Genomic DNA, 15,239 nt, shown 5'->3' with positions numbered 1-15,239 from the left:
CGTTATTGGCGGAATAGGTGTGTCCCATTACGTGCATTCTTAGCCTCTTTTTATAGCTTTAGAACGCACCACTGCACACAATAATAATAATAACATAATAATAATAATATCAATAACAACACGGGGGGCTGTTGTGGCTGTTATTCAGCTAAAACTCAACTCTGAGTTTCACTTCCTGTCCACACGTCCTGAAGATATTTATTTGAACACACAGTCTTTTTTTATGTCTTATTTTCTGTAATTATATCTACTATATTGCTAATAAAAATGAAAAGGTGACTATAGGGGTGTTATTTCATGTCTAGAAGGCTCTAATAACGTTAAAAAATATTTAGTAGATTGTAAACATGTTTTCTGTGTCATAAGTACAAAAATATTCGATTTGTAAAGAATTCAGTTATCACTGTCGGGTCTGTAACCAACTAACGGCGATCAACGAGGTATTTCTGTATTGTATGTAAGTTATTGAATGTAATAGATCTTGTTGTAAAGACGTTTTCAGTTCATCGCCTGTAATACATGCAATGTGTGATCATCTGATGATTCTTTTCTAGGTGCCCAGCTCGGCGCATGAGATCCTGTATGTCAAAGAAGAGGAATATTTGTAGCCTGGTACAGGACGGAAAACCATCAACACGGACTGGCCTGCTTAGTCACACAGTAGTGCAATATAGCTGAGAACTATTGGATCCAAGTGTTCTTTTCATGCGGCGACCACACGGGACCACACCGCCACCTGTTGGGATGGAATGACACTGCCAACCGCCGTGGAGGCACAGTCCCGAGAGCAGGGGTGTCCACACTTTGTCCAGTGAGGGGGCCACATGCAGGAAAGCTGAAGGATGCTGGGGCCACTTTGCTGTATTTTGTGCATTAAAGATGCTAAAAGCAAGTGAACGTAGGTTGCAAGTCAGCACATGCATCAACATCGCAGCTCAGCGGTAGTATGGGTGACAGCTGATAACACGTGTCATTAATAATGAATTCAGTGTATTTTTACAGTAAGTAAGGGCCAATAAAATACAAGCTGCACCCCAGCTGGATGTTTTTATCCGGAGAATAGCTGACCTTGTACGTTGTATTGCACACCTGTACAGGATAAAGTATTTTGTCGCTTATGTCTTACATTGTATAGAGATGTTAACATGCTTTGCAGTGTTCTGACATGCAGCTTCTACTGTAGTTGCTATGAAAACCACAACACGTGGCTGCTTCCCTACTGTGCTCAATACCGCCATGTTCCCAATAATCATTTGCACTAAATATATAGAGTAGAAATAGCAATATTTCTATGAGGCCAATATAGAACACATCACGTTACTGATACTGTGGCTCCTCTCTGTGTTGTACATCTGTATGAAAGTAGGAAGGTTTGATAATAAATGTCACTCGTGTAGTAAAAAAAACTGCAATCAAAGTGCAAATTTTACTCGCACAGCAATACAATTTTGTTGATTTTATTAATAGTCCTCTCAGGTTGTGATGTCATGACGTGGTTGTTAGAATATATATGTGCCTCCTGTACTGTATTTATTTTACAGTATTTAGAGTTATGCAGGATAGGAATCCGTGTCATCGACACTTTAAATGACCCAAAAGGTGACACAAATGACACATTTCTGGAGTGGTTGTCATGTGACAATCACTGACTATTTGTATTTTTTATTCAGGCTAATAGTGATGGAAAATTCTCGCTCTTTTGAGAGAGCCGGTTCTTTTGGCTTGGCTCTCTAAAAAGAGTCTCGGCTCCCAAGCGGCGCCTCAGATTTTTTTGTTGACTTAAGTTTATTTATTAGCAAATTATGTGTAAAAAAAAAAAATACATGATATGAAATATGTATTATTTAAATGATTTATTTAAATCTCAATGAACAGCTACAAAAATATAATAAAATGTAGGCAAATTCGGCCAAAATTGGTCCAATCTCTTCATGCAAATTTCTCACGAACGACTCTGCTTTAAGAGCACCGCAGCTGTTTAAACTGCGTCCCTCCCCCTGCTCAGTGTGGAACAAGGACGCCTCCACACATCTTGACCAATCTTGACATTCGTCTTTAACAGAAAAAAAGACAAGGGAAAAACTAATCGGCTCCCAATTGGCTGCAAACGACACGACCGACTCCTGACGTTTATTTTAAAGAGCCGGCTCCTACAGTCGATTCCTTCACGACCGACACATCTCTCCAGCCTACAGCGTCCCCAAAATGGCAGTGTCAGGTAAGCTAGCTCATTTCCAAAAACGTATGTTTTGCTACTAAAGGCAATTAAAACCATTAGCTAGTTTAATGCTGTAATAGGTTGTCAAATATTACAATTCATCAGTTCTTCCTATTTTTCTTGAATTAATGAATACAAAATAAGCGAGGAAAATATCTACGGAAACGCTGACATGACATATTTGTCGATAGCAAAAATGGCAATACACAAATCAATCATTGCTGTATTAAGTTTTTTTTAAAGATTATATGTTATTTCATTTGAGTCTAGTACAAAAGGTGTTAGGTTATATTACATTTTATCTTGAACGCTGTTGTAGATGTTCCACTTATTAATGACCCATCGTTTTCCTTCCAAGAGGGTTAAACGTACTTCTGGTCATTGCTCATATGTCCACCAGATGGCAGTGAATGCATTCATGAATGAAACCAATTATAGCATTAGTTTCCTAAAGCAAATGAAGAACACCATTGTACTACCCTGTCAGGTCAAGAATGTGTAGCCACTGTTGCCAACTTTTTAGGAAGAAAAGTAGCTATTGGCTGTCCTAGAAGTCGCTAGATTGTCTAATTTGCATATCATTTGCATAATCCAATAGGAAAAAAGCTTAACCTCGTAGGAGAGACAAAAAAAGTGAGTGAAAACACCTTAATTACGTTTAGGAGCACAAATAAATTTGATTCTTGCTTTGTTAATTAAAATTTGTCCATCATTTAATAAAAATAAAATAACGTTGGCCAACATAGTAACAGTCTGGAGATCGGGAAGATGTGGGTTCGATTCTCCCTTCGGCGTTTTCTGTGTGGAGTTTGCATGTTCTCCCCGTGCGTGTGTGGGTTTTCTCCAGGTACTTCCTCCCACATTCCAAAAACATGCATGTTAGGTTAATTGGCGACTCTAAATTCTCTAAATTGTCCGTAGTAATGAATGTGAGTGTGAATGGTTGTTTGTCTATATGTGCCCTGCGATTGGCTGGCGACCAGTCCAGGGTGTACCCCACCTGTTGCCTGAAGTAAGCTGGGATAGGCTCCAGCATGCCCCCGCGACCCTGGAGAGGAAGAAGCGGTATAGAAAATGGTTGGATGGATGTTATCTCGGCCAGCGCCTCTCAAAGTTCTCCCATCACACTTTGGCTATTGAAAACTTTTTTAAATGAGCACAATTGAACAGTGAATAACAGATTATGCTGTGTTTATTCTGTGGCTATCAAACTTCACCCATTGGTTGCAGGCTTAGTGTAAATCACAGCTCGAGCTTTGCTTTGACACAACGTGATTTCAAGTGATAGATTATGTCACTGCACTGCTGTGAATAATTTCCACTAGTGGTGGATGCCTGCCAAAAGGTCATATTTGATCTGGACACAAGGTTTCCAATTCACCTGTTGCATAACATGAGCAAATGTTACTTGCTGAGTATAAACAGCCTATCCCAGCTGACTTTGGGCGAGAAGCGGCCTACACCTGGGACTGGTCGCCAGCCAGATGACGACGCCCATGCCTAAGGGCAGTCCCTGTATTGTCAAACACATTTTCACTTGTTACCACTAACCCTGATGGAATATGTCCTCATATAATGAATGCTCCTCTCAATCATTTTCCTGCCTCTTTTGTGTATGCAGGTGCACTCATCACGACTTCAAATTCTAAGAGCCCATGGCGTCCAAAAGCGTATTTTCTGCCATTAAATGTCTTTTTAAACCCATTTAACAATTCTAATGCTTTAATAGAGTGTCAAATATTACAGTTCAACTGTTCTTGCTGTATAAATGAATACATGTATATTGAGTGACTGAATTAATATGGAAATGGAAATATGCTAATGCTATCAGGCTTTGAGCCTTAAGATTGCTATGGAAAGCATGTACGGTATAGGAATAGCAAAAATGATAATAAGACACCCAATAGATTTCAGTTGCGTTATTCTGAGTGCACATGTGTTTAGTCCCATTCAAAGCACGTTTGTACTCTTAAGCACAAAAAAGTATCAAAGAAGGAATACATCTACCATGAATGCCCAACGTAACATAGAGTACGTGTAACACACCTTTGATGCTAATTAGCAGTATTTTTTGAACCCCCACTCCACCTATACTTTTGGGGGGTCTGGGTTACAAAATGCACATCAACATTTTCTGTTCTCAACTGAATATTCAATCTATTTCTCCATGATGTGTTTTTTTTCTTTAATGGCTGAGCTATGTGTTGTCTGCAGTCAGTTACTCTTCACCGACCCGCAAACACACGCGCTCTCAGCAGCACATACTTGGACGAGGACAAGCTGGTTAATTTGTAAGGCTCACTTTGTTACTTTCTAACATTTTTCTTTCCATTCGCAACAACGTGTACGTCATTTATTAGGCGGCTGCGTGTGACTTGACCACGAAGTAACAAAAAGTTGGGGTGTTCGGGTTTTGGGTGAAATTTGAGGATGAACTTACTCATCCAATCCCCCATTTTTCAAAAGACAACCCCTTCAGTAGCGGCCGTTTTAGACGATTTTGACTGATCTTTCAAGGCACACAGAATATTGTGTTCTAAGGCTATATAAACATAGAACCTACCAAAAGAAACATTAGACTCCCGTCTTTCATCGAAAAAAAGTTTGCTTTTACCTTTTCCCGTTCTTTAGTAATCAGCAGTAGAGCAAAGGTTTCAGGAAAATATCAGTTCCCAACTAGAAAAAGGAGAAAACCAGCTTTTAAAAAGTAAAATTGCTCTGAAGTGAAATGCATTAGTTACCCAGCATATCTTGCAGGTTGTACATTAGCATGTACGCATTTTGAACGTACACTCCTGATCAAGATGGTAAGACCAGTTGAAAAATTGCAATAATTTACATTTTGCACAGCTGGATCTTAATAAGGTTCTAATTAGAGCTTCAAAATGCAGAAAGAAGAAATGGGAGTGAGCAATTTATTGCAAAAAAACACTAAACCAACTTAGGCTGTTCATCAGCTAATCAAACGAGCTAAAAAAAATGAAACCTCCTAAAACAGAAATAAAACATTCAAAAAAGGAATCAGCAATGAGCGGCTGTGCCATTCTTGTTTGGGTTTGGGCGTGCTTGATGCCAGTGTTTCCAGGAGGCTAGCGGGAATGTTGCTCCAGGTGGTGAAGATGGCTTCACAGGAGGAATCCACTGTCTGGAATTCATGTTCATTTTTGTGAAGTGCAACGTTGTCCTGTCATAAAAGCCAGTTGTTACCACACAGACGAGGGCCTGCAGTCATGAGGGACCCCCTTCAACATCCCCACGTAGTCAACTGCCGTTTCACAACCCTGCACAACCTGAAACTCCATTGTTCCATTGAAGAAAAAAAGCACCCCAGATCGCGATGGCGCCCCCTCCACTGTGCCGTGTGGAAAACATCTCGCTTGACTTTTTTATTCCGTAGCCCTCAGGATCTTTGAAGAAGTTTCAAACGACGGTGGAAGCCCCCTAAAGTCCTACACTTTGTGAACTAGTTAGTCATCTGGGGAGGGAAGTGCCAATTTTAAGGCGAAAAGCCAGATGTGACATATGCAAATATGTAAAAGTAAAAATAAATGATTGACTCATTTTGTTTCCCATGTGTTCTCATTGACATCCATCTAATTAAATTCAGGTTCAGGTCAATAGTATAAAAATTGTGTCACAAAAATTCATCCGACAATGGGTTGGCGGGCCCTGCCAAAAAGGTGTCCCTTATTTATTTTTCAGAGAGTTGGCAACCCTAGTGGGTAGCCATTCATCTTGAGCTGAGGGAAGGTTTCCAAATCTCCCCCTCGACATTCTTTTGGGCTCAAAGAATCCCCAGGACAGAAGTGGCCCAAAACTGGCACAGACCGCCGCAGTGTTGCCAGGGACGGAGCGCCTCTGCGATGGTGGGCCCAGCACTGTTTTGTCCTTCGTCTCACCTCACTTCCTGGTTTGTGGAGGATCATTAACCAGCAGAGGCACCCCTTACAGCAAGCAGTTTCCTCTTACCTGTCTTTACATGACCCCGGTGGCACAGCTTGACTTTTGCTCAGTTGAAAGCAAACATTAATTTACTGTTAGCGTAGGTGCTTCTCTTCTTAGGGGGAAAAAATTAGATTTGAGGTAGTTTTACGCGTCACTTGCCACAGGAGCATGGCTAACAGTCGGCATTTTGTTTCCACAGCATGTGAGTGGAGAAAAACCGGTGGCGGTGATGTTACATTTGTCACAGATTACTTTTGTATTGTCCCCTGAAGAATGAGTATGCACAGAAAAAATATGGACCGTGAGTGCAGCTACCGCATTTTGGATGACATAAGACTCAAAGGAACCTTTATTATGGATTTACCAGGGTAAAATAATTATTGGTCATTTGTAGAGATGTGTGATATTTTTTTTCAAACCGACACAAAACAGTCAAACTTCAAACAGTTGAACCTCGGCTACAGGAGGTGCAATGTGGTTTTGGTCCCAGTTGCAGAACACTGGACTGGCTTTACACCCTAGCAAAGGGTACTGGAGTACGTGGGAGTTTGCCCAACCGGCCTACATGTGCTTTGCGGATTTGGAAAAGGCATTCGACCGTGTCCCTCGCGGTGGCCTGTGGGGGTCGAGCCTGTTTCCGGTGAACGTTGGCCTCCGCCAAGGCTGCCCTTTGTCACAGATTCTGTTCATAATTTTGATGGACAGAATTTCTAGCCCAGCCGAGGCGTTGAGGAGTCCATTTCGGGCGTCTTAGGATCTCGTCTCTGCTATTTGCAGACGATGTGGTCCTGATGGTCTCATCGGGCCTTGACCTTCAGCGTTTACTGGGGCGGTTTGCAGCTGAGTGTGGAGCTTCTGGGATGAGACTCCAAATACGAGGCCATGGTTCACAGTCAAAAAAGGGTGGATTGCACCCTCCAATATGGAAATGAGGTCCTACCCCAGGTGGAGGAGTTCAAGTATCTCAGGGTCATGTTCACGAGTGAGGGAAGGTTATAGCGCGCGGTCGACAGGCAGAATCGGCATAGCGTCTGCAGCAATGCGGTCGCTGTACCGGACCGTCGTGATGAAGAGAAAGCTGAGCCAGAAGGCAAAGCTTTCAATCTACATTCCCACTCTCACCTATGGTCATAAGCTTTGGGTCGTGACCAAAAGAACATGATCTTGGATACAAGTGGCTGAAATGAGCCAGTTGAGGTGGCTCGGGGATCTAGGTCGGATGCCTCACAGACCCCGGGGCAGACCGAGGACACGCTGGAGGGATTATGTCTCACAGCTGGCCTGGGAACGCCTCAGTGTCCTCCCGGTGGAACTGGTAAGAGGTGGCCGGGGAAGAAACTGTATAGTTTGTAGGGACAAGTGAGAGATGCGGTTGCATCAGTAGCAGCCTACGGGATCAATAAGAATCAACCATAAATCCTTAGATTACGTAATCAATTGTAGAGACATGCACCGGGTATCGCAAGACTAGCAACCGTCCATCTCTTAAACAAAGCGAGCGCCTGAGCTTCCGGCAAATTCATACATGGCATGATTTAGGGACACAATACAATTGCCTTGGATCTTCCCAGTTCTAAGTGTTATCTTGCTAGGTGCTAGCATGCTAACTGTGAGCCTTTTAGCTAATTTACCTATGTCTAAATGCAAATACAAACATTTCACAATTTAGGGACACTATACAACCGCCATGGCACTTTCGGTACTTAGTGTTATCTTGCTAGGTGCTAGCATCCTAACTGTTAGCACATTTGCTATTTTTTTTATGTCACATTTCAAAAATGTACATAACGTGACATTGGGACACTATAGAAATGCCTTGGCACCTTCGCTACTTATCATGCTAACTGTTATCATGTTAAAATTTTAACTATTTTACTGATGTCAAAATTGCATGATGTAGGAGCATGCCAGCAAACGCCAGGCTAGAGGTTCACAACACAGGGAATGCTGATCAAGATTTTCTAGTTGCTCAAATCGGCCTGATGATTATGTGCAGCCCCGGTTATGTGTGCAGTTTGCGTTTCTCACCCTTCCTGAATATTCATTCATATTTGTTTTACTTCTAGTTCTGCCAGCTTGTCGACTAGACCACAGATTCGTTGGTTTCAATTCACCGGTGGTGCATATTCAGTGCAGAGTCAGGTGTAACGCGGACCAGCACTTTATTTTTTCAGGCATCTTCCTCATCTAAAAGGTTTCAGCGTCATTTCAGTGGGAAAGGTCCAATCATTATGCAGTCTTAGTGTTGTTTGTCTTGTACGAAATGCTGTGGTGACAAATATGATAAGCCTTACCTCTCATCAAATAAATATGTGTGCTGAGGGTGAGAATGAATCCTCTTAGAGCTCCTGAATCCTCTTAAGAGCAACCCGTGAGTTTCCATTCTCCCAGCTTGCATTCCTCCAGGGCTCCTGCCACCGTGCACCACCACCAAGCCCCGAGGGCACCTGGAAACATCAGCACATGGACACAGCAAATCTTACACAGTGGCGAGTGTTCCTGCATATTCAGTTCGAATGGAGTCCCTCACACTCATGCGTCAATTAAATATATTACTGATTTTACTCAAGCCGTTCAAAAAATTAATGAGAAAACCAAATCTGCATGTAGTCTTTATGAATCCTCTCAAGTAAATGTACATTATTTGATTAAAAATCATACAGCTTTGCTGCAAAAAACATCTGCCAAATCAGGGAATTGTTGATTCATGAGTGTGCGTGTCTCAGTGCGTACGCAGTACTTGCAGATTCACTGTGCGTGGCAGCTGTACTGCTTTATTGATCACCAATAAATAACTATTCGTACGCATACTTAGGAATCTTGTGGCCACAGCACACCTTGAGAGGTCTTTAGGGAACTGGAAGAAAAACTCTGCCTTACAAAGATAACGCCCCAAGCCCGTGAGAAAGGTATCATTTCAGCAAGTGTGGTTACAGTGGAAGAAGATATCCAAAATATGAGTTACTCCCGCTCAGTATGATAATGTGATACCACACCGCTGCACAGAACAGCCACAATAATAAACATGAATAAAGCCATGCTTTGACAGCGTCTGTCAAAACTGAGCATTATTTTGATTCATGCCAGCGATGTTTTCTCTGTATGCATATTGGCTGTTTTATTTTTAGTTCGCTCATTCAATCCCAGCCATTTTTCAAAATTCAACCCCTTCAGTAGCGCCCATTTTAGAGCATTTTCACTGATTTTTCAAGGCACACAGAAAATTGTTTCTACCTTTTTCCGTTCTTTAGTAATCAGCAGTAGAACGTACAGTAGGTAAGTTTCAGGAAAATATCAGTTCCCGACTAAAAAAGGGAGAAAAACAGCTTTTTTGAAACGATACATTTCAAGCACAGCTCTCATTTTGACAACAATTTTTTTGCTTTTGGGACAGCTGGATTATCCAAACAACTATCCCAACATAAACAACATAAAAAGGGGTTAATAAAGTAAATCCAAATCATCAAAATAACTATTTATTTGCAAATATAATACCATGAACAATACAATTTTTACATTTGGAACTGAACTGTGTGTGTGCACGCGTGCGCACGCGCGTGTGTGCAGTTGTGTCATCACCTCCTTTTGCCTCTCGTGCAAAAAAAACTAAAAGACGTACATAGTAGTAATACTTACATACTTGTACATTATAGCTGTAAACGCGAGAGAAGCAAGTGACTAGCTCTCTGAAAGGAACAGGGAACTTGGGAACGACTTTGCATAAAAAAACCCCACAAGGCCAAAGTCACTTATAAAAAGCAGACTTAGGAACACTGGTAATCCTACCCAGGCCTTAACAGAATTGGACAGAATGTCTTTGAAGTGCCTTATATGTGTATTTTAGTTCATTTACCTGTTTTTATGCTTGAAAATGCTTAATTTAGACCAAAAACATGTAATATATGTTTAAATATGCACATACTTTGACTAAAAATAGCCTTAATCAACGGCGAGGAACCGCAATGTGATTTTTTTTAATGAACATAATTGGAAAAACCGTGCTAGAAGTAGGATTCAACATCACGAAATGGAATATTTGCATAGTTGGAGCATAGAAAACCTGTTAGGACTTCGTAAATGCAGCTTTTACCATTATTGGAGCACTGTAGACATGTTGGGATGGTGAGCCATGTTGTGACCGCCGCGCTCTGAGTGATGCTGACGCTACTGATGCTTAGCCGAGTGGCTATGTAGCAACAGCACAACAAAGCTGTACATCCTCAGGGGACGTTGTTAGAGTTCTTGGAGGAATAACATGAAGAGGCTGAGACAGCACGCAATCTGTTAGATAACTTGCACACGGACGCACGCACACACACACACACACACGCACACACACACCTTGTTGTTCGAAGCTTGAATGAAAGACACGCATTCCTCCCTGCAAGTTTATGTTTTACTTTTGTTGACAGGTTTGTGTCTTCACCTTGGCAGACATTGTACTGTAGTTATATTGTATCGTACTGTGGAGCAAGTCTGTTCTACGAGTGATGAGGCTTGGTTTCTACGCCGGATGCCCTTCCTGACGCAACCCTCCCAATTGTTGACTGGGAATTGAACAGGTGCCATCTGCAGCAGCATGTGCCACCACGCCACCTGGCAGGGCACTTTATTTGTCACAGGACGCGAGATCGCTTCTACAAGAACGATACGAGATGAGATTTTAACGTTGCTTTTAGGAAAAAACATAAGCTGACATAATATCGGAATATTTCGACGGATGTGACTCACCTCAATTGACGTTCTCCTGATATTTTGTTGTCTTATACTCCATAATGGCTCGCAGAAGTAATTCCACTTCTTGTGAGCGGAAGACGAGGATCCGTTCTTTCTTCTTCTATGCTTTGGTGTGTCACGTGGTTCCGTTTGCGTGTCTGTTCACGGCGCCACACGTAGGTGTGCCTTGTGTATTACATCGTTTTCACTCAGTCCTGCGTTCCCGTCCGGATGCAACTACTGGATATGCTAATCTGGCACAGTGTGGACACGACTTTATTTCAACCCGCCGAAAAAAAAAATCCCAAAAACGTTCCCGTTTGGACAGGTCCTGAGATCGAGTGGAAAAAAAAGGTTCCCCTCTCATTCCATGTGGAAGTGGTACGTTTTTGGCTTCTTTGTCGTGAAGTTAAGTTTAAAATAAGAAAATTGGAGAGGCTGACTAGTTAGCTGGGTAGCTTGCTATGCTAGCAGCAGCCGTTTTTGTCCCTGCAGTGATCCCGTAGCCTGCGCAGTGATGTAAACACAGAAAAATAGGAGTGTAAAAGTGTGTTATTTTATGTCCACAGGGTTCTAATAATGTTAAAACACACATTTATAAAGTCATAAACAGGTTTTCTATGCTTTAACTATGGAAATATTTTGTTCATTAATATTGAATGCTACTTCGCAGACATGTACTTTTCGCGGTTGCGCGATAAACGAGGGATTACTGTACTTTCATTTTCTTATTGTTTTATTACAAACTTTTTAGTGACATGAGCGCTTTAAGCCTGAATTCTGCTTCAGCGCCATGGCGCCGGCGTAAGTCTATAATTCAGGCTTTAGCTGACTCTCCGGAGAAGTCTTTTGACAGAGGATTGCACGCACGATGGCGGAGTGGCTACGCAGAAGCATAATTCAAGCTTTAGAATAACAACAGAAAAATCAATAATCTGCAAAATGTAAAACAAAAACCTAGGAAAATTGCAACTATTATTCCCAATGGAATGGTATCCAACACAACTTCTTACAGTTGTTTGTCCCTTGCAACCCATCCATTAAATTGAAAACTAATTTTTTAACTCAGGGCATGAATAATGGGTTTAACGGTACCATTCTCGCTTATGTAAGAAGCTTGTATTTATTCTATGAGTCGGTGTATCAGTGACTAAGTTCCATTCCAGTCCAGTGCGGATCTGTTCCACTGTTAAATTCAAACTTGTATTTCTGCCCCTGCTGGCGAAGGAGACTGGGCAGACTGGCTTGCGAGCAATGGAGACGGGGCTAGTGGTGCTCGTGTGGAGTACAGTCGAGTGAGGGGGCGGAGGGGCCGGTCCGGTCAGCTCAAGAGTGCGGAGGGAGGGCCCGCCTTGTGGCTTCCTGGCCCCCCGCACCGGACGGCTGTATTATAGATGCGCATCCAAGCAGCCGGGCGGCGGGGGCCAGTGAACGGGCGCAGTAATGTGACCGGTCGGGGGAGCGTTCAGCGAGTTTAACTATTAACCATCGAGACATCCGTACTGGACCAGTACCATAGATAAAGGCGTGCACACCGGCGAGCCTGAGCGCACGGAACCAGGAGGTGGAGGATACATGCAGCCGGCTTGCTCCTACCCAGCCTCGATCGCCGTATCACGGCCACAAAAAGGTACGAGTAGACATGTCTTCTAGCACTCACTGCTGCACATGTGAGCTTGGAAATACTTTTGTCTAACGGAATTTGTCACTCATTTCTTTGATCGTGTTTTTGAAGACAACAAGTGTAGAAGTAAAATGCGGCGTTGTGGTGTGTCTGTGTGCATGATAACGAGTTATTACATAGGCATGCTTGTGGCGGCAGGGACTTGCTCTTCAACCCGGCGTTGGAACAGAAAGCCCCCTGGACTTGACGGAATGAGCCAAAGAATAGAACAGGCGGGCTCGTCTATTCAGTCCTGACCAGGGGAGCACTAATTTACGCCTTTGCCATGTTGGGTTCGGCTGGTATTGGCCCTGACTACTAAACAGGATTGTTTCAGCAGGGATAGACGCTATCTTACACGATGTCGCAACATGCACACGGAGGAAAGCTGCGTCAAGGTAGCAGCAATAAGACTGGAAGCAAAACTGAGGTCACTTCAAAATAAAAGTTTGTATCGTCATTGACAGTGTCATTTATCCTTGTACATGGACGTGACTAGGTTTATTTTAGGGTGGCTCGAGCCCCCCCTAAATTGTTTTTATACTAATACAGATGATAATTCAAGTTGAGACATGGTCATCAGGTGTGTGGGTCCTCAATAAACTAGTAATGTGCGGATCAATGCTGAAATATCGATACTTCTGACACCAGCTCTTCATGCTGTAAAAGTGATTCTCAAACCAAAATATCGATACACTTGATACTTCAGTCTTTTGAGGAAATGTTTGTCTGAAACGACTTTATTGAAACAGTGAGACCCATCGTAAACGGAGTGTGAACTGTGAATAAAGTTTTCATCATTTCTTTGAATGATTTTCCTTATTTTCTTTTTTATGGTTTATAATACAATTTTTACATATTTTATAGGATTTTGTCCACTGCTTTTGGCTACATTGTAAATTAATTAGTAATTGATATAATTAATTAATAATTAATTATAGTAATGAATTAAATAAATTGCTTAGTAGATTCTTAAAATAATAATTATGATGAAAGTACTATTAAAATTATTATTCAGTTGTTATAAAAAATAATGCTTTATTTAAGTAAGAATTAAGTATCTTGTATTTTCATGCTATGACATGAAATACAGTACTTTTTAAAATTTACCAAACACATTAGGTGAATTTAAAAAAAGTATCGTATCGTTATAGACGACTTTTACTCAGTATCGGATCGGAAATTAAATCAGTGGTATGGCACGTCACTACAATAAACCAGATTAAGACTTGCTCTCTGGCATGAGGAACAGCAACATACCCATTGGCATAGTGTAAATTGTCCGCACAGTGACTTCCTGTCCAGTGCAAAATAAGCTTCAAAATAAAATCAAGGCGGTATTAACCTGGATTTTGCGACACCAGGTGAAAGCTGTATCTTCTTTTCCCTGAAGACTTAGGAGAGGAAAGGCATGTGGTCCTCCACTGCGAGAGGACAGCGGAGGAAAATAAAGTTAAACGGATAACAAGTCGTCGTAATTCTTTTCAAAAAATGAATTGATGAAGCCTACCGTTCCCTTTTTCAAACCTAGTGACATCCTCACACCATTGCCAACATTTCCAACGGCATTTGTGATGTGCCTGGAAAAGTCAAAGTTATGACTTTTCCACTGGTCGACACAGGATGTGAACAAACTTGCAAAGCTGCGGTGACAATGAAACCGGGTAGGATTAAATAAGATCTGCTTCTTCCTACCATTTTTCTGACATGTAGAATTGTGTAACCTGAAACATGTCATGTACTTCAATGTAACTTGTATGCATGTTGAAAGTAAAGTAAACCATGATCATTGAGTTGACATTTAGGCATAAAGCCAATGTAAATCCTAGTTTTTTTCACTACATTGTACTTTCGCTGTTCAAATATAAATTATGGCTGTGTGTTTATTTTGAAAGTTATGGTAGGAATTGTTGTTGCTGACTTGACAATGATTTGACAGTGGTTCCTGAGGGTGCATGCAACACCTCATAGGTGCAATATTTTAGAGGCCAGTTCAACCTTATCAAACTTGGGGAGGAGATTTAATACTCCTGAGTAGGTTTGCAGGAATATTCTCTATTTGATCAAATCTAAATTGTAAAACTTTGATGTTTACTTAGGTGTGTTGAAGTAGAATGCTAACACTGAACAGGCAAAACACGTTTTTTTCCACGCTCCAGTTTTTGTATGGTTCATTTTTTCATAGAAAATATTGGCCATTTTTTTCTCGTTTTTCTGTACAGTGTTAGTGGTCTGTTTGCCTTGTATTGTATCGTTCTGTCGAAGTCGAGTCCCCAAACATTACACGCGTTATTGCCTCAGTTCCGCCAACCTTTTGGAACATTTTATGAAAACCGAGGCACCACTGTGTTGCTATTTGTCAATAATACTTTCTTCAAACGCTAGCGATGTCTTATGTATACAGTACATACTGTATGTATAGAATCTGTTTGTTTGCAATACTGAATGACAACCTAGAGCTGCAGCTATCTCAGTCTAGAATAAACCTAATCAGATGATATATTCTTCTCCCAGCTGACTGCCCACTGGGGTCGGAGAAGTCCCTTTCTGTGGCTGGTAATTCAATCCTCGGGCTGCGGACCTTTAAATATCTTCACTGAAGAGACCTTTCCAGCAGCCACGTGGTGTAAGGTGAGACATTGCCAGCCCGGTACGCCGGTCAGTCTGCTATGATCAGTGAACTGAGAGCATGCATCA

The 15,239-nt window shown here is 41.8% G+C and overlaps 2 protein-coding genes across 6 annotated transcripts in view; both read left to right on the top strand.

Annotated features, from left to right (window-relative positions):
• klhdc8a (kelch domain containing 8A) overlaps positions 1–1,510 on the top strand; it is a 32,808-nt gene extending 31,298 nt beyond the window's left edge. For 4 of the 5 annotated variants that reach the window (XM_054785032.1, XM_054785029.1, XM_054785031.1 and 1 more), the window contains one exon: positions 555–1,508. In XM_054785032.1, the coding sequence (XP_054641007.1) occupies positions 555–608 (54 nt within the window). In that variant the 3' untranslated portion in view covers positions 609–1,508. Of the gene's footprint in view, positions 1–554 lie in introns of all 5 variants that reach the window. The other variant, XM_054785033.1, reaches the window with a different exon arrangement.
• A 10,611-nt stretch (positions 1,511–12,121) lies between these two features.
• Positions 12,122–15,239, top strand: part of slc41a1 (solute carrier family 41 member 1) — a 32,508-nt gene continuing 29,390 nt past the window's right edge. The window contains exons 1-2 of the mRNA XM_054784774.1: positions 12,122–12,509; positions 15,057–15,173. The gene's annotated coding sequence lies outside the window, so the exon portion shown is untranslated. The remainder of the gene's footprint in view (positions 12,510–15,056; positions 15,174–15,239) is intronic.

Source organism: Dunckerocampus dactyliophorus, chromosome 8 (assembly GCF_027744805.1).
Source record: "Dunckerocampus dactyliophorus isolate RoL2022-P2 chromosome 8, RoL_Ddac_1.1, whole genome shotgun sequence".
Classification (NCBI taxonomy): Eukaryota; Metazoa; Chordata; class Actinopteri; order Syngnathiformes; family Syngnathidae; genus Dunckerocampus; species Dunckerocampus dactyliophorus.
This window is presented reverse-complemented; position numbering and strand designations above follow the sequence as displayed.